The sequence below is a fragment of the Pan troglodytes genome, chromosome 11 (genome assembly GCF_028858775.2).
Source record: "Pan troglodytes isolate AG18354 chromosome 11, NHGRI_mPanTro3-v2.0_pri, whole genome shotgun sequence".
Lineage (NCBI taxonomy): Eukaryota > Metazoa > Chordata > Mammalia > Primates > Hominidae > Pan > Pan troglodytes.
The window spans coordinates 89,009,031-89,027,895 of NC_072409.2; the positions used below are offsets into that span (position 1 = coordinate 89,009,031).

At 36.7% G+C, this 18,865-nt stretch overlaps 1 protein-coding gene across 2 annotated transcripts in view; it reads left to right on the forward strand.

Annotated features, from left to right (window-relative positions):
- The window catches only part of PLAA (phospholipase A2 activating protein), a 42,053-nt gene extending 23,406 nt beyond the window's left edge, over positions 1–18,647 (forward strand). The window contains exons 7-14 of one of the 2 annotated variants that reach the window (XM_520517.8): positions 646–815; positions 3,615–3,772; positions 4,476–4,695; positions 6,821–6,889; positions 10,050–10,118; positions 13,558–13,659; positions 15,995–16,159; positions 17,912–18,647. In XM_520517.8, coding sequence (XP_520517.2) covers positions 646–815; positions 3,615–3,772; positions 4,476–4,695; positions 6,821–6,889; positions 10,050–10,118; positions 13,558–13,659; positions 15,995–16,159; positions 17,912–18,477 — 1,519 coding nt within the window. In that variant the 3' untranslated portion in view covers positions 18,478–18,647. The remainder of the gene's footprint in view (positions 1–645; positions 816–3,614; positions 3,773–4,475; positions 4,696–6,820; positions 6,890–10,049; positions 10,119–13,557; positions 13,660–15,994; positions 16,160–17,911) is intronic. The other variant, XM_009456408.4, reaches the window with a different exon arrangement.
- The last annotated feature ends 218 nt before the right edge of the window (positions 18,648–18,865 follow it).

The window sequence follows — 18,865 nt, forward strand, 5'->3', positions numbered from 1 at the left end:
TACATGTTTGTGGACGAATAAGTTAGAAACAGATTTCCTGTAGAATGGGCCAGGATTAATACAGTTGGCAGTGTCTAATTTGCTTCTCCTATCTCAGAATTTCGAATTAAGAAATCATGGAGATAAAGTAATTTTTCTGAGAAAAGAGGTTAGGGACGGCCATCTAATCCAAACATTAGGCCATTTTTTTTCCTTGATTGAAGTTACATTGCTAGTTACTGACATAGTAAAGGATGACCATATTTGTCTACTGAACATCTGCTAATTTTAAGCCCTACGTTGGGTCTTTGAGCCCTTTATAAACTAAACTAGCCCACTACCCTTCTCTATATGGTAGTAACTAAAAAATATTGACTTTAAAAGTACATACTATAGCTCTAGATTATTATGATGGTAAATATTTAACTTGGAAATTGTATAAAATACATGTTTCTCTGTTCTTTGTCAATAACTTCTCTATTAAATAGTTGACATAATAGAGTAGCATGTGCTGAAGTCAGCACAGTGCTGTAATCAGCAATTAATAACATGCTAATATTTCTCATATTCACAAATACAGATTATTTTTACTATGGATCATTCAGGTGTGATAATGTTAATGTATTATGGCAATGACTTCTAAAATCAGTTTATTTTTCCTTACAGTGATGGCATTATTAGAGTGTTTACAGAATCAGAAGATCGAACAGCAAGTGCTGAAGAAATCAAGGCTTTTGAAAAAGAACTGTCTCACGCAACCATAGATTCTAAAACTGGCGATTTAGGGGACATCAATGCTGAGCAGCTTCCTGGGAGGGAACATCTTAATGAACCTGGTAAGTATTTTATTGTACCTAGTAGAAAAAATTCACCATATTTGGCTTTTGGAACAATTAGAAGAAAAATAAATGTTGTTTTGCTTGTGTTTTTCATTGCTAGATGCTGATTTTTGAGGATTTTTACTATTACATATAATCACTATGAGAAACCATGTTCTTGCCTCTGTCTCACAGAAGACTTTGAATTAAGCTTCTCATAAACAGGAATTAAAAAATCTCCCAACACTTAGATCATTTACAGTAGACACTCAAAAGGCACTCATTTAATACTTTTTGGTTGATTGGATTCTCTGAGAGGGGTTACAAACTGAATATTAAAATGAGTTTAAATACAAAATTAGCCAGGTGTGATGGCATGCGCTTGTAGTCCCAGCTACTCAGGAGGCTGAGGTGGGAGGATGGTTTGAGCCCAGAAGGTTGAGGCTGCGGTGAGCCGACACCACACCATTGCATTCCAGCCTGGGTGACAGAGTGTGACTCTGTCTCAAAAAAAAAAAAAAAAAAAAAAATGAGTTAAAATCAAGCATTGTCTGTGTAATGAGTTGGGAATCATTTGAGTTTGAAATCAGAAGACCGTAGTCATCTCAAATGAAATCTTGGGTTGGATGTATCTCTTGACTGCATTATTATACCAGTGCTTCTCAAAGCTTGATTCATGGACCTCTGGGGATTCTGAGATCCTTTCAGGATGTCCATGAGGTCAAAACTAATTTTTGTAATACTAGATATTATTTGAATGTTGTACATTGTATTAATGTTTGCACTTATGGTGCAAAAACGATGGTGGGTAAAACCACTGGTTCACTAGTATGTAAATCAAGCCAGGGGCTTTAAACCATTCTGGTAAGTTACTGTGTTCTACTTGCATGCAGTTGTAGTTTAAAAAAAAAAAACAATAAAAACAAAAAAAAAACAGTTTGCCATTAAGCATGTCCTTGATGAGGTATTAATATTAAGAATTATCAGTTTTATTACATTTTGACACATCTTTTTAAATATTCCGGGTGAGAAAACCTAAAGTAGACATAAAGTAAGTCAAAATACTGTGGTGTCTCAAAGAAAAGAACATGCGCAGTCATTTGAGTTGCAGGCTAAACTACCAGTTTTTTCATGGAGTGCTATTTTTATTTGAAAGAATGACTACGGTTTTTCAGGCTTTGGTATTTGGCAGACGTTTTTTGAAAATGAACAAATTGAGCATGTTCCGTCAAGGAAAATAACTGACAATATATGTTGCCAAAGATAAAATTCAAGTGTTTGAGTGAAAATTGAAATGTAGGAAAAATGTATCTCCACCAGGAACTTAGTAGCTTCCCATTTGTATTGATACTAGTGGTAATAACATTAACAAATGCCATTTTTTAATATTGAATAATAAACTGTATGAATATGCAGAAGATCTGCGTAAGTCATTGAACCATTATTTTCCATATGACTAGTATCTGATACCATCTCAGACATGGGTAAAAGATCCATTCAAAGTACAAGATAGACCAGTGGATTTTAGTATAATAGAGCATGAAAAATTCATTGATGTGGTTTCAGATTGTACACTGTAGCCTTTAAAAAACTAGTATTTCTGGCCTATCCACATTTTCTGAAAAGACTTGTCTTCTCTTTTTCAACTATCTACGTGTATTAGGCTGGATTTTCTTTTTGTAGTCAATCAAAATAACAAATTGAAACAGATTAAGATGGGGTAAGAGGGGAGATTAAAGTATGATGGACTAGGCCAGAACTGGCATATATCACATCCACCCAGATTCCGCTGACCATTACTCAGTAATGTGACATCATGTGACTGCCCAATGCAAGGGGACTAGATAATGTAGTCTCTGGCTAGACAACTACAGCTGTATCTAATGGAAGAAGAGCATGATTCTTCGGAGGATGGATAGCTGTCTCCGCCACTGAAGGCCTTGTTGAGAACATGACATTTGTGTAAAGTTGTTAAAGAGGGAAAGGAGCAAATACTGCCAATATCTGTGTGAAGAGCATCATAGGCAGAATAAAAAGCTAATACAAAGGCTCTGTGGCTGAAGTTGGGAGATGAGGGGACAGGGGGAATAGTAGAAAGTAAGGTCATGTAGGATAGTGGGGACAATTTTTATTTGGTCTTGTACACTACTCAAGAGTTTAGGCTTTTACCAAGTGAGATGAGAAGCATTGATGGGTTTCAAGCAGAAGAGTGTCAGGACCTACTTAAACTTTTGAAAAAATTCCTGAAGTTGCTGGGTGGCATATACACTGTCGGGGGCCAAGAGTACAGGAAAGAGGCCGTTGAATCAACCCAACTGAGAAATGATGGTGGCTTGGACCAAGGGATGATGATGGAGATATTAAGGAGACAGTTTTCTAGATATATTTTAAAGAATGAGCTGATAGAAGTAGCTGAAGGGGGTGCTGAGAAGTAGCCGAAGGAGTGATGGGGTTGAGAGAAAGGTATCAGGCTTTTCTACTTTTCGGTTTGAGCCACTGGATTAATGGAGAGCCATTTACGGAATGAAATGTGTTAGGAAGATATATTCACTAATAAAACTTGTTTTATTTTTGATGGGCCAGTTGCTTCCTAGTAGAATCACGTTTTGTTAACCTTCCTTTGATTAATAATATTTCCTTTTAACTGTTATTTTCTTTTGGCCACATTTTTAAATCTTCTATTTGATACAATTTTATTTTGAAACAAAATCCATATTCTCGTATGTGTAAATTTTAATGTTAAGAATTTTCTATTTAAAATGTTTTTCAATTTTACACTGCCATTCTACCTTTGATTCTTAAAATTTTTATTTTAAGGTACTAGAGAAGGACAGACTCGTCTAATCAGAGATGGGGAGAAAGTCGAAGCCTATCAGTGGAGTGTTAGTGAAGGGAGGTGGATAAAAATTGGTGATGTTGTTGGCTCATCTGGTGCTAATCAGCAAACATCTGGAAAAGTTTTATATGAAGGGAAAGTATGTCGACTTCTACTTTCTAATTACTATTGTCTTAAATATTAGGCAAATTAAAGGTTTCCTTTGCCCCATAGTGATAAAATTTCCTTTGTTTTGACATTTAAAAATCCATTACTGTGGGAAACTAATCTTTTTTTCCCCCTGTCTTGAAATAGATATTTTAAAAGTATCTTTCCATGTAGTGAGAGCTGCATTTGAGAGACAAATTAGCAATTGTCTGTCACGTAGTAGTTTCTATACAAAAGCTGTTCCCAGCCATTTTGGATTGGGAGCTTCTGTGCCACCTTTCATCAAATGCCTCATGCCTGGCTATATTTAACTTGACAAGACATGAGAGACCCTGCAGGGCAGTGCTTAAAATGCCAGCATGTTTTGGTGAGTAGGGCACAGTAACAGCTGATAATTTTGATCTTGATATCAAACCAGTTGGAAACTCTGCTTTGGCTCTAGAATTAATATGTAGTTGTAATCCATCCTTCATCCTCACCCCCATCCCCTAATGAAATACTAATTTTGCATCACATGCAGATGGGGGCTGTTAATCTTTATCTGCCAAAAAGGAAGATTTTAGCACTGCACTTTGGAGAAAGTTTAAGTACTGTAATTATTAAAGAACACATCTGTGTTATGTTGTATATGTCATTAATATATGTGAACAGATAAATTAATAAGCATGTATCTCCTTTTTATATTCCTACTTTAGGAATTTGATTATGTTTTCTCAATTGATGTCAATGAAGGTGGACCATCATATAAATTGCCATATAATACCAGTGATGACCCTTGGTTAACTGCATACAACTTCTTACAGAAGAATGATTTGAATCCTATGTTTCTGGATCAAGTAGCTAAATTTATTATTGATAACACAAAAGGTCAAATGTTGGGACTTGGGAATCCCAGCTTTTCAGATCCATTTACAGGTAAGTTAGTGTTTATATTGAGTCTTATGTAGTTCCATTAGTGTTGATTGATTTTTTTGATGTTTTCAAACAGTCATACGATTAGCTTTTTCAATAAATACCAATATCTACAGCAGGGTTTTACTTCACATTCATATGTTTAAGCCTCAAATGATGAAGTAATTCTGTATTTTACAGAAATAATAGTAAATTGTTGTCTTTCAAAAATACAATCATACTATAATGGAATTTCAGTTATTTGAAACAAAAATAAACTTGTAAGTTCTTTTATATAGTGTTTCTTTTAAAAAATTATATTTTGGCAAAATATAGTAAATCTTTTTTCACATGAGGCTAAATTGGTCAGTCATGCATCAAATCTAAAAGTGAACCCTATGGGTAGTTTTAGTTTATATGTGATGTGTATTCTACACGTTCATTTTAAGTTAATTGTTTGTAACATCGTATGCAATATCTCATGTTATAAATGCAGTTAGGTGCTCATACCAGTCTGTAAATTGTAATCCTAATGGTACTAGTCCAAATTCTGGCCCCTAGGAAGTGGAATCTAATCCTAGTAATATTAACGTGAGTTCTGGAGACTGGTGTAGGAGGAAATAAAATGCCTCCTCTAAATAACATTTTGAGATAGGCACTTTACTGTTAATGTTTTCCTCTCATCATTTCTGACTCAACATTTTTCAGGTGCTAGTGCTCTTCCTTGTTTTACGAGGACTTTGTATTATATTCCTGTCTCAAATCCTTATGTAGATCCACCTTTTCTTCCCTGACAGCTACTCCACATTCCCAAATTATCTCTTCTCATTCTACTTCAAAATTTCATTGCCCATTCATAAAATAAAACTAATGTTACCTGCATGTTGATTTAAATAGAATTATCAGGCCAGGTGTGGTGGCTGACGCCTGTAATCCCAGCACTTTGGGAGGCCAAGGCAGGCAGATCACAAGGTCAGGAGTTCAAGACCGGTCTGGCCAACATAGTGAAACCCTGTCTCTACTAAAAAAAAAAAAAAAAAATACAAAAAATTAGCCAGGTGTGATGGATGTGCGCCTGTAATCCCAGCTCCTTGGGAGACTGAGGCAGGAGAATCACGTGAACCTGGGAGGCAGAGGTGGCAGCGAGCCAAGATCGCACCATTGCACTCCAACCTGGGCGATAGTGCAAGATTCCGTCTGAAAAAAATTAAAAATTAAAAAAAAAATTATCAAAGTAACTTACTACTGAATTACAGATGATCTGATCCTCCAAATACTTGCACTTAAAAAGAAAATATTTGTTTAGTATGTGGATATTTTTGTTGTTGGAATTTCAGACTGTAGTTCAAGAGTGAACACAGATTGTAGTACTGTGTAAGCTATTTTGCATGTGGGATACAGGAAAGGAATTACAGCAGCTGACTTTGTCTGGAAATCTAGGAAGCACTTGGCTTGTTTTGCCCTTCTGAGACTCTTAACTTTTTAAGCATCCTTACTGTTTTTTGTTTTTTTTGTGGACAACCTGATTATTTCCCTAGAGGTACTAACAAAACATAGGCACATACGCCACACATTCGTAAATGTATAAATGGAAATCTCTTTCCTTTGTAGTTTTCATCCCCTTTCTAATTCTCTTCTCCAGTAGGTTGTAAGCTTCAGTGGATATAAGCAATTTTGTTCCCTTCTGGATCCCCAGCCCTGAGTCCATTGTTTGACACATGAATTAATGAACCTAGAGCTCTAAATGATTAACATTTAGTGCCTGTGGTTTTGATAACAATAACAACAGCAGGAACTCTTGTGAATTTGTATGGGAACAGGGACAGGAATTGATTGTATGTTTATATATTTAGGTCAGATATTACCTGCAATTCTCTTTTGATATTTGAATTAAGTTTTAATATTTAAGTGCTGGGGCTAAGGTATAATAAAGCATTAAAGTTAAGAAAACAAAACTTGGAGAATCATTAAAATTTCAGTTTTTTCCCAGTTATAAGACTTCTGACTATAGTTTCTGTCATTCTATCATGTGAAAGTTTTGCTCTTCTGTTTTTCTCCAAATGTAGGTTCTTCTAAAACAAGCATTGTGCTGTTTGAAAAATTCAGAACTTTGGTGCACTTCTGCCTTTTCTTTATTTTGCATGCACAGGTGGTGGTCGGTATGTTCCGGGCTCTTCGGGATCTTCTAACACACTACCCACAGCAGATCCTTTTACAGGTGGGATGTAGTTTTGATTCATGTATCTTTCTTCACTAAATGTATAGCATCTTGCATCACATGGCTTTACATCTTGGAGATGTCATCCAGTAATTGATAATTCCCTTATCTGCATTTCCAATTTTGATGGATTTCCTTTTCTTTAACTTCTGATTTTTGCTTTTTCCTGGAATAGTTGTGTAGATTCCCTCGTGACTTTTAAATAGCATATTATTAGAATTCATTGTTTTCTCCAGGGGTCCTTCCCACCAGGAGAGCAGTGTAGTTAAGAACATAGGTTTTAGAGTCAGACAAACCTTGGTTCAAAATTGGGCTCTACCACTTACTTGCTATGAGAAGTTGGCAAGTTACCTAACCTGTCTGAGCCTATTTTTTTTATCTGTGAAATTAGATAATAGGGGAACCCACCAACCAAGACACAGCATGAGTGCTATCACTGGCGAGATGCTACCAATCACGAGCAGAGAAGGAGCCATGTGAGCCCTGATATTGGATGGAGCAGTACAATCAAGAAGTCTCCCCAGGCATATTTTGACTTAACATGGAAGGAGACATTCCACCCAACTACCCAGGAGTAGTCTTCCTAATCTAAGTTATTAATGTCCTTCTTGAAGCCCTTGAAGTGTTGGTGTATCTCTTCAAAATGAATTTATTTACCAAGGTATGCATGCCTCAGCGTCAGCACTACTGGAAAAAGTGCCAGAGTTGGACTTTAAGGCAGCTGAAGAAGTCTCTATTTTCAGAATGGCTTTTGATATCTTGTATAATGCTGTTGTTGGATCTTCAGACAGAGTTCCTCGACAGTATACTCAGTTTGGGAAGAGATCATAGCCTTTAGGTATCCACCGGCCTTGCAGACTGGTACTGTGAGCTATAAAAATGACAACCTACAGTCCTCTCTAAGTCATAGAGATTGGACAGACATACAACGTTAGGTCAGCATCATGAAGTTGTGGATTGCTGTCAGTGAGCTTCCTTTTTCCTGTGAATTTATTGATGGCCCAGATGGAAATGGTTGTACCATGTGCATTGATAACAAGTAAATGAAAATAATTAACTATCACACTAAATGCTGTTATGGCACAGTGGCTGTTAAGGAAGTCTTTGATAACATAATGTGATTTCAAATGGTAGTAAGGATCTGAAGAGTAGATAAGATGGCTTTCTCTTTATCAGCAGTTCAGAAACAGTGATGCCCTGAAACTTAATACCAAGTGAGAATCCAAATCACTTTGGCGGCTTTTTTTCTGGAACAGAAAGAACATATCAAGCTTCAACTAATACCAGCAAAATCAAGAAAACTCCTGGGGCCATTATAACCAGAGCATATCTCACTGTTCCATAATGTCAGTAACTCAGAAGATGCAGTAATTATGTAGATATGCAAGATAGCATACACAAGGTCCAAGAGAATTAGGGTATCAGGATAATTGAATACACTTTTGTATAAATATGTAACAGCATCTACCATATTGAGGTATGAAAATAAAATAGCATAATATGTGTAAGTGTTAAGCAAAATGCCTGGAGTATATTTAAGCCACGGTATGTATTAGTTGTTGTTGATGATGATGTTTTCCCAACTTTGTCAGTGGCACTGGGGCCAAAAGATTTCCCTATCTGGCTACAACTTAAAGTCAGTCTTAATTCTTCTTTCTTTTCCTTATTAATTTATGCAGTCCTTAAACTGCTAATGTTTATTAGAATGATCTGGGAAGCTTGTTTAAATTACTTATCCCAGGGTTCTATGGCCAAGAGATTCTGATTTACTAGATTAGTGAGGAGGTTAAAACTAAAATTATTCATGCTCTGATCTCTCACCCAAGGATTCTAATTAAATAAATGATCTTGGTGGTAGTTTGATCTTAGATTTTTTTTTTTTTTTTTTTTTTTTGAGTCAGAGTTTTGTTCTTCTTGCCCAGGCTGGAGTGCAATGGTGCGATCTCAGCTCACCACAAACTCTGCCTCCCATGCTCAAGCAATTCTCCTGCCTCAGCCTCCCGAGTAGCCAGGATTACAGGCATGTGCCACCATGCCCAGCTAATTTTGTATTTTTAGTAGAGACAGGGTTTATCCATGTTGGTCAGGCTGGTCTCGAACTCCCGACCTCAGGTGATCCACCCGCCTCAGCCTCCCAAAGTGCTGGGTTTACAGGCGTGAGCCACCATGCCCAGCGATCTTATTTTTTAAAGTTCCCCAAGTGTTTCTAAAGTGGAGCCAGTTTGGAGTAACCCTGGGTTATGGGTGGACTCTGGGAATCTGTGTATTGAATCTGTGATTCATTCAGGTGGTCAGAAAACCATATTTAGAAAAGTGTGAGAGTGTACTTTACCTCTTAACAGCTTAATGCCTTGGGCACGTTATTCAACCTTCTGCTTCTAAAATATTGTGAATTATAATGGTATCTATATAATACTTTAATGAATATATGCATAGAAGATGATTAACTGGCATATGGTTAAATTTCAACAAATCCATTTATTCTGTGTTTCTCATTATTTTAATTAATCTTACTTTTTTTTTTTTTGGTTTTGCTTTTTTAATTTTCTTTGGCATTTCTGTATGTTTTGCGCCGGTTGTAACAACTCCTAGAGTATAAATTGAGAGAGGCTAGAACAGTAGCTCATTTTTCTTCTTCCCATAAAGGCTGATCCATTATTCTGAATATCTCCAAATCCTGCTGATTCTCTCTCTATACTTACTCTTTAAGTTTCCTTCTTTCTATTTTCAATAAGACAGCCACAAGTATTATCTATAATAAAATGTGACTGGGCTGTTGTCATAGTATCTCTAACTCTTACCTGAGTCTTTTCCAATTGTCTTATGTGCTAGTTAGTCCCACCCCTTTACTTCAATAGAATAGTGTTCACATTTTATTCTGGAAACTTTTATTTCTCTCCAATCCACTTACATTTTTGTAGTTTACTAAACTTCTACACTTATAATATATAAGGCATGTAATGTTTACTTTGTAGCTAACACTTATGATATGCTCAGGCACTGTTCTAAGCACTTTTCTGTATTAAATTGGTGGCATATTTATTATGTATATAATGACGCCATTGTGAAGTGTGCTTAATACTGGAAATAAGCGAAGGAGCAGTTTGAACTTTATAATTTACAGTCACCTTTGCTTACTAGGAGTATTATTGTATTGTAGGTGCTGGTCGTTATGTACCAGGTTCTGCAAGTATGGGAACTACCATGGCCGGAGTTGATCCATTTACAGGTACATACTTTTTATTTCTTTTTCTTTTTTAGATTTTAAAAATTCGTTGGAACTTTAATAAAAAGAGTAAGAAAATTTGTGTCATTTTCTTGCTTGAGAACTTTTTATATAGTAAATCGAGACCAAACTTGTCTGGCTTTTTGAGTTTTCTCAGAATTGTCTGATTACTACATTTTAGAATCATCTGGGGAGCTTTGCAAACGTACTTCAGCCTTATCCCCAGAGATGCTTACTTGGTCTAATTCTGCTCTGAGATTGGGGCTTGGCAAAGGGTAGTTTTATAATCTTCCAATGTGATTCTAATATGCATCTAGGATCGGAAACTACTGTTTTACTGTAGTAAATCTGCTTTCCTCACAACTCTTACAAAGTCTGTGTTTATTCTCATCTCTTCATTCTTAATGTGTTGAGAATGTTATTCACTGGATTATACATTGTTCTCTTGAAGAAGACTCAGGAAAGAATTTGCTTCTGTGATTTATGCCTGGAATAGCTATAGTTCTTCTGAGCAACTAATTTTTTTTTAATCCTTAGTTACCTAGTCTACAGTCTGACATACCTCACTTGTTCATTGAATATGTGCTGGCATGTTTTCCTCTGTATTGGCTGCCAGTAAAACACAGAGCTAAATTTGTGGTTCATCTCTTTCAAGTTTGACAGATATCTTGGCATATATTTTTTTCTAGTTAATTTTTATGTTCTTTGTAATTTATATGAGAGAAATTGAGTAACATATATGTTATTCAGCATTAAAATAAACACCCATAAACCTACCACTCAATAACTAACCTAGCATGTGTTTTTATTTTTTATTACTTTTGAGATGGGATCTTGTTTTGTTGGCTGGGCTGGGCTCAAACTCCTGGGCTCACATGATCCTCCCACCTCAGTCTCCTGAGTAGTTGGGTTTACATGCGCACACTACCATGTCCATCACTTGGCATGTGATTTTGTAAGCTATTTTTTAATTGCAAAAGTAACATTGGTTAGCAATACTGAAGTATAACATAGTACCTGTAATTAAGATTATGGATTCTGGAGTGAGAATCTAAATTCAAATCTCAGCTCTACTACTTTTTATCTGCTTGACCTTGAACAATTTATTTGATGTGTCTGTGCTTTTGTTTTTCTCATTTGCAAAGTTGAGGTCATATCTACTTCCTAGAATTAAGAGCTTAAAATTATAAAATTTATGTAAATAACTTTTTACCAAATTAATGCTTAGTAATTGTTAGCTGTACTTGTTAACAAAGGTTAACAGTGTTCCCTCCCATTTTCCAGAAGTTAGTTTTTAACAGCATGGTGTGTATATTGAAGCTTTATATACCTTAGTACAAGCTAATGTCACCTCTCGCCTGGAATAATGAAATAACTTCCAAATTGGTCTCTCGATGATCCATATTGCAGACAGTGATCTTTTTATTGTTTACTCTGTTTATGCACCTCCCTTGATTAAAAAAACTCTTCAGTGGCTTCCCAGTGAATATTTTTCTTTTGCCTTGCCCCACATTCCTCATTGCCTTTCTTCTGTCCAGCTATACTGGCTGGTGTCAGTTTCTTGAGCATGTAATAGTATTTTCTACCTCCAGAGCTTTGAACTCACTGTTTTCTTTTGGCATACTTATGCATTGCCCTTTGCCTTGTCATTTAGACCACAAATTATTGGCTGTTTTTCTCCCTTTTCTTTTTTATTTAATTTTGTAATACAGTATTTATTAGATAAGCTCAGTGAAACTTTTCTGAACACCCACATGTGTCCTTGCTAGATCGCCTACTCTTATCTTTCATTGCATCCTGTACTTTTCCATCGGGGAACTTTTCATTATACTTATTTGGATGATATTTGATTAATATTTGCATTCTTAACACAACTCCTAGACTGTAATGACCAAGAATGCAGGCAATGTGTGTATAGCTCATTTTTATGTCAAGAAAAATTTATTGTTTATAAACAATTAATTTTGTACACCAATCTCACTAAGTGTTTCATCTTTATCTACCTTCATCCCTTTCTATTCCTAATGTAATCAGAATATTAAGATAAATCTTTTATTCATATTTTTGCACAATATCTTAACTGTACATTTGAACAAAATAGGGTTTAAATTGATTAAGATTTGAAATATGAGATGTAAATTAGATTTAAATTATACTTTAGTTGAAGGTCACTTTATTTATTGAATATTGCTGAATTTTCATCATGTGCCAGTTTGTTCATGATCAGATACTGAGTTTCTGTTAATATAATAGAACTTAAGATGTAAAAAAAAGTATAAAAGACTAGGACTCAGACGGGCCTGGTGGCTCATGCCTGTAATCTCAGCACTTTGAGAGGCTGAGGTGAGCGGATCACCTGAGTCAGGAGTTCGAGACCAGCTTGGCCAACATGGTGAAACCCCTTCTGTACTAAAACAATGCAAAAATTAGGCTGGGCATGGTGGCTTATGCCTGTAATCCCAGCACTTTGGGAGGCCGAGGCAGGTGGATGACGAGGTCAGGAGTTCGAGACCAGCCTGGCCAATGTGGTGAAACCCTGTCTCTACTAAAAATACAAAAATTAGCCGGGCGTGGTAGCACATGCCTGTAATCCCAACTATTCTGGAGGCTGAGGCAGGAGAATTGCTTGAACGCAGGAGGCGGAGATTGCAGTGAGCCGAGATTACGCCACTGTACTCCAGCCTGGGCAACAGAGCGAGACTCTGTCTCAAAAAAACAAAAGGGCTAGGACTCCTCAGCAAACCACCATGGCATCCATTTACCTATGTAACAAACTTGCACATCCTGCACATGTACCCTGGAACTTAATAAAATACTTAAAAAAAAAAAAGAAAGACTAGGACTCCTGTCCTTCAGGGATTTACAACTTGGGGATTTATAAAGATGATGCAGAAAAAGATTAGAGAAAATGATAATACCTACTACATCATTTGGCATAAGCAGTAAAAGACATCAAAGGAGAGATCAGCATGCCTTAGAGAAGATGAAAATGGAAAGTTTCACATAATCATATGGTATTCTTTGACTTTTTTTAAATTTATAATTTAGATTTAATCTTAGACCAGGCTCGGTGGCTCACACCTGTAATCCCAGCACTTTCGGAGGCTGAGGTGGGAGGATTGCTTGAGCCCAGGAGGTCGAGGCTGTAGTGAGCTGTGATTGCACCACTGCACCCTGTCTCAGAAAGAAAAAAAAGAAGTAAAAAGTGTGAGATGATCTTGTTCTACATTTAAGCTTCCATTCCCAAAACCAAAAAATATTATATCAATAAATATAAATTATACAAAATATTGTGGATATTTTTCCCCTTGAGGTTCCTTGTTTATTGCATTCACTGAATAGTTGCATATCTCAATAATTGTGAAAACTAAGTCATATAGTTAGAAAAATCTCATTTTTGATCACTCCTTGTGATTATCATCATCTTCTATTCTTTAAATAGGGAATAGTGCCTACCGATCAGCTGCATCTAAAACAATGAATATTTATTTCCCTAAAAAAGAGGCTGTCACATTTGACCAAGCAAACCCTACACAAATATTAGGTAAGTTTCTTTAATTAATTTTTTCACATATTCACAGACTGAGATGTCATCAAGGTTGTTTCTCTTGCCAACATGTGTCAGGAATTGGGTACTTAATATGAATAGATATTTCTATTGCAGTATTAAACAACTGTGTCCACCACATATATACAGTCTGGTAAAGGATCCATAATACTTTCTAAGAAGTCTTACACAAACATAAAGTAAGTAATTTATGATGACTGTAATAAAAAAAATTAAAGGTGGAAAATGTAAATTCTACCCACCCAGGCTTTTAATGTTTTCAAAAAAAATTAATGAATATGAATGAGTAAAGCATTTGAAAAATTAAGATCTTATCTTTAAAAGATTAGTGGCCCTCAGAAATAATACAAGTTCATTTTAAATTGCCCATTAGAAATGAATCTGCTGGCCTGGTACAGTGACTCATGCCTGTAATCCCAGCACTTTGGGAGGCCAAGGCGGGCGGACTGCCTGAGGTCAGGAGTTCGAGACTAGCCTGGCTAACATGGTGAAACCCCATTTCTACTAAAAATACAAAAATTAGCCGGGCGTGGTGGTGGGCGCCTGTAATCCCAGCTACTCTGGAGGCTGAGGCACGAGAATCACTTGAACCTGGGAGGTGGAGGAGTTGCAGTGAGCCCGAGATTGCGCCACTGCACTCCAGCCTGGGCAACAGAGCAAGACTCCATCTCAAGGAGAAAAAAAAAAAAAGAAATTAATCTGCTTTAGTGACTTTGATTGCTTTTTCTGTTTGTGTTCCTCAAAACAAAATACAGTGTTTTGTTGTTGTTGTTGTCTTGGACTAAGAGTACTTATTAGCTTTGTTTGCCACAAAGATTATGATGAGAATTAATTGGGTTAACGTAACATAACATACTTACCAGAGTATAAGGCAGAGTCAGTATTGTAAAAATTTATAAAAATCACTCATTAATATTTTCTTAATTGCTTTATTTTGAATAATGTAGTATATGCACACTTTTAGATTTTTTTTTTTAAAAACTTGTGAAAATCTAACAGGTATTTAGACTTTTGCATTCCTTAATGAACTTGATTTTTATTTATTAGAGTTAAAGTTGTTAATACCTGAGATTAGTGAAACAGGCCCTAGTTTCCATTTATAATTGATTTCAATGGTGTAAATTTGGATAATTTTCCTTATTATCGGAATTTGGACTTTTTTATTCTTGAGATAAAGATTTTTAAAGAAACACAGTAACTCAAAGTCATGATACAAAGGATACTGATACTAAAGATACATGTGAAGGATTTGAAGGAAATTGTTTCATGAAATGAGAACATGGGAAGAAAGGGCAGTATGTCCATTAAATAAATTTTTAAAATAATGTGACATCAAATATGCATATGGAACTAAGTCATAAATTAAATGTTATCAGTAGGCATTTAACTCTTTGACTATTTCATTGACAGCAGTAGAAATTGACATAAATTGGCTAAAAAGTTGTTATAAATTTTCTCATGGAGAAACTAGGTTATTGACTTACACTTGAATATATATTACACATGATACTGCTTTGAAAGTCATCCAAAATGGAGGCCGGACGTGGTGGCTCATGCCTGTAATCCCAGCACTTTGGGAGTTCAAGGCAGGTGGGTCACTTGAGGTCAGGAGTTTTTCACCATGTTGGTCAGCCTGGCCAACGTGGTGAAACCCCATCTCTACTAAAAATACAAAAATTAGCTGGTGTGGTGGTGCATGCTGGTAGTTCCAGCTACTCGGGAGGCTGAGGCAGGAGAATCGCTTGAAAATCCTGATGGCGGAGGTTGCAGTGAGCCGAGATCATGCCACTGCACTCTAGCCTGGGCAACAGAGTGAGACTCCATCTCAAAATAATAATAATAAGGCCAGGCGTGGTGGCTCACACCTGTAATCACAGCACTTCGGGAGGCTAAGGAGGGTGGACCACGAGGTCAGGAGATTGAGACCATCCTGGCTAATGTGGTGAAACCCCGTCTCTACTAAAAACACAAAAAATTAGCCAGGCATGGTGGCAGGCGCCTATAGTCCCAGCTACTCAGGAGGCTGAGGCAGGAGAATTGCTTGAACCTGGGAGGCGAGCTTGCAGTGAGCCAAGATGGCGCCACTGCACTCCAGCCTGGGCGACTGAGCAAGACTCCATCTCAAAAAAAAAAAAAAAAAAAGACAAAGCTCATAAGCCTTATCCTTACTTTATGGTGTTTGATAATTGCTGAGTAAAGTCTTAACTCCCCATGGTGTACGCTAGAGTACTTTTATTGAAAGTCTTGGCATTTATATATTATCTGGCCAATTACAGTTAGAGAATTTTGAAAGTTTGGTTTTGGGTTCTAGGTAAACTGAAGGAACTTAATGGAACTGCACCTGAAGAGAAGAAGTTAACTGAGGATGACTTGATACTTCTTGAGAAGATACTGTCTCTAATATGTAATAGTTCTTCAGAAAAACCCACAGTCCAGCAACTTCAGATTTTGTGGAAAGCTATTAACTGTCCTGAAGGTAAATAAACACTCTTCAAAAATGTAACCAGAAAGCAAGAAGTTTTATCTTCATTTCTATCAATATTACTGGTATTTGTGGATTAAATGAAAGTTAACTTCGGTAGTTCTAAATCACTATGGAAAATCTTCACGAAAAGGGTTCACTACACTACTGGAATTGATGATCTTGTTTCCGTTACATGCCTTTTGAGAATCTGAAGGTAATATAATGATCCCCATATATGCATCAGTTTGTTTTTTTGTTGTTGTTGTTTGTTTTCTTTGTTTTTTTGTTTTGTTTTGTTTTTGTTTTTGAAATGGAGTCTCGCTCTGTCGCCCAAGCTGGAGTGCAGTGGCGTGATCTCGGCTCACTGCAAGCTCCGCCTCCCGGGTTCACGCCGTTCTCCTGCCTCAACCTCCCGAGTAGCTGGGACTATAGGCACCCGCCACCATGCCCGGCTAATTTTTTGTATTTTTAGTAGAGACGGGGTTTCACCATGTTAGCCAGGATGGTCTCGATCTCCTGACCTCGTGATCCTCCCGCCTCAGCCTGCCCAAGTGCTGGGATTACAGGCGTGAGCCACCGCGCCCGGCCATGCACCTGTTTGTTTACTGTTTCAGAGCATTTGTGGATTCCCGGCCAGGCATCCAAGATACTCTTAGTGACCTGTTAACCCTAGGCTACAAATATTTACTGTAAGTTTTTTTTTTTTCCAATTATGTCAGTTAAGTCTTTTTTAATTCTCAAAGAGTCCTTGCCTGTTATTTTTTTTTATGCCACTGATTTATTGGAGAAAAAGTCTTTTTTTTTCTTTTCAATAAAATGTCCCATATTATGGATTTTGCTGATGTGTTCCTCCATCTCTGTATTTATTGCTAGTGGCAAAATTAGATTCTGGTTCAGTAGGTGTTTTTTTTTAGGTGAAATCCTTTATAAATGATGATGCATACTACTTTTACATTACGGAGCACATAATGTTGGATTTCCTCACCTTTAGTGATGCTAAGATTATTTTGTGCATTCATTCAGATAGCATCTACCCAGGCCCTTGATTATAAAGCTCCCACCAACCTATAAGCATCCTATCACTTGTTAACTGGAATTCTTCTCTTAAGAACTTTCCGGCTGGGCACGGTGGCTCATGCCTGTAATCCCAGCACTTTGGGAGACCAACGTGGGTAGATCACCTGAAGTCAGGAGTTTGAGACCAGCCTGACCAATATGATGAAACCTCGTCTCTACTAAAAATACAAAAATTAGCTGGGCGTGGCGACATGCACCTGTAATTCCAGCTACTTGGGAGGCTGAGACAGGAGAATTGCTTGAACCCGGGAGGTGGAGGTTGCAGTGAGCCGAGATCGTGCCATTGCAATCCAGCCTGGGCAACAAGAGTGAAACTGTCTCAAAAAAAAAAAAAAAAAAAAAAGAACTTTCCCTGTTTAATTGTTCGGTCTTCCAGAATTTTTAAAAGCAAGGTCTGCACCCCATTCTTTCCATTCATTTTTGAATACTCACAGTGTGTAGGCTGTTTGAGAGAGTTACCTTATTTTTAAAGCGAATATGATCTTACAGCAATAAATCTAGTTTATATAAATATGAAAAATTAACAAAAGTTTCAGAAATGTATGCTTTTTTTAAAGCAGACACATGATTTTTCACATTTTCTAAAATGGTTAGTTTTGCAGTGGGAAAATAAAATCCTTAAAAGTCGATAGTCAAAAGAAATTTTCTTTATTTTCATAAGCATTAATGACTTTTTTTTTTTAATAGATATTGTCTTTCCTGCACTTGACATTCTTCGGTTGTCAATTAAACACCCCAGTGTGAATGAGAACTTCTGCAATGAAAAGGAAGGGGCTCAGTTCAGCAGTCATCTTATCAATCTTCTGAACCCTAAAGGAAAGCCAGCAAACCAGCTGCTTGCTCTCAGGACTTTTTGCAATTGTTTTGTTGGCCAGGCAGGACAAAAACTCATGATGTCCCAGAGGGAATCACTGATGTCCCATGCAATAGAACTGAAATCAGGGAGCAATAAGAACATTCACATTGCTCTGGCTACATTGGCCCTGAACTATTCTGTTTGTTTTCATAAAGACCATAACATTGAAGGGAAAGCCCAATGTTTGTCACTAATTAGCACAATCTTGGAAGTAGTACAAGACCTAGAAGCCACTTTTAGACTTCTTGTGGCTCTTGGAACACTTATCAGTGATGATTCAAATGCTGTACAATTAGCCAAGTCTTTAGGTGTTGATTCTCAAATAAAAAAGTATTCCTCAGTATCAGAACCAGCTAAAGTAAGTGAATGCTGTAGATTTATCCTAAATTTGCTGTAGCAGTGGGGAAGAGGGATGGATATTTTTAATTGATTAGTGTTTTTTTCCTCACATTTGACATGACTGATAACAGATAATTAAAAAAAGAGAATACGGTGGATTAAGTAAAATTTTACATCTTGTAAAGTGGTGGGGAGGGGAAACAGAAATAAAATTTTTGCACTGCTGAACTGTGAGATTTTCCTGTGTAATTTGGGTAGATTTTCAAGAGTGTGAACACAAATTTAAAATAAGCTATAATCAGCAACAACGCAATGACAATGACATCTTCCCCTTACCTTAGCCACTAAGAAGACAAGGGCTGTTACTCATATAACTTGCTTTTATTACTTAATGTACACCAAACTGTTGTTGTCAATTATCTTTTATTTAACTTCTCCACCTTCAT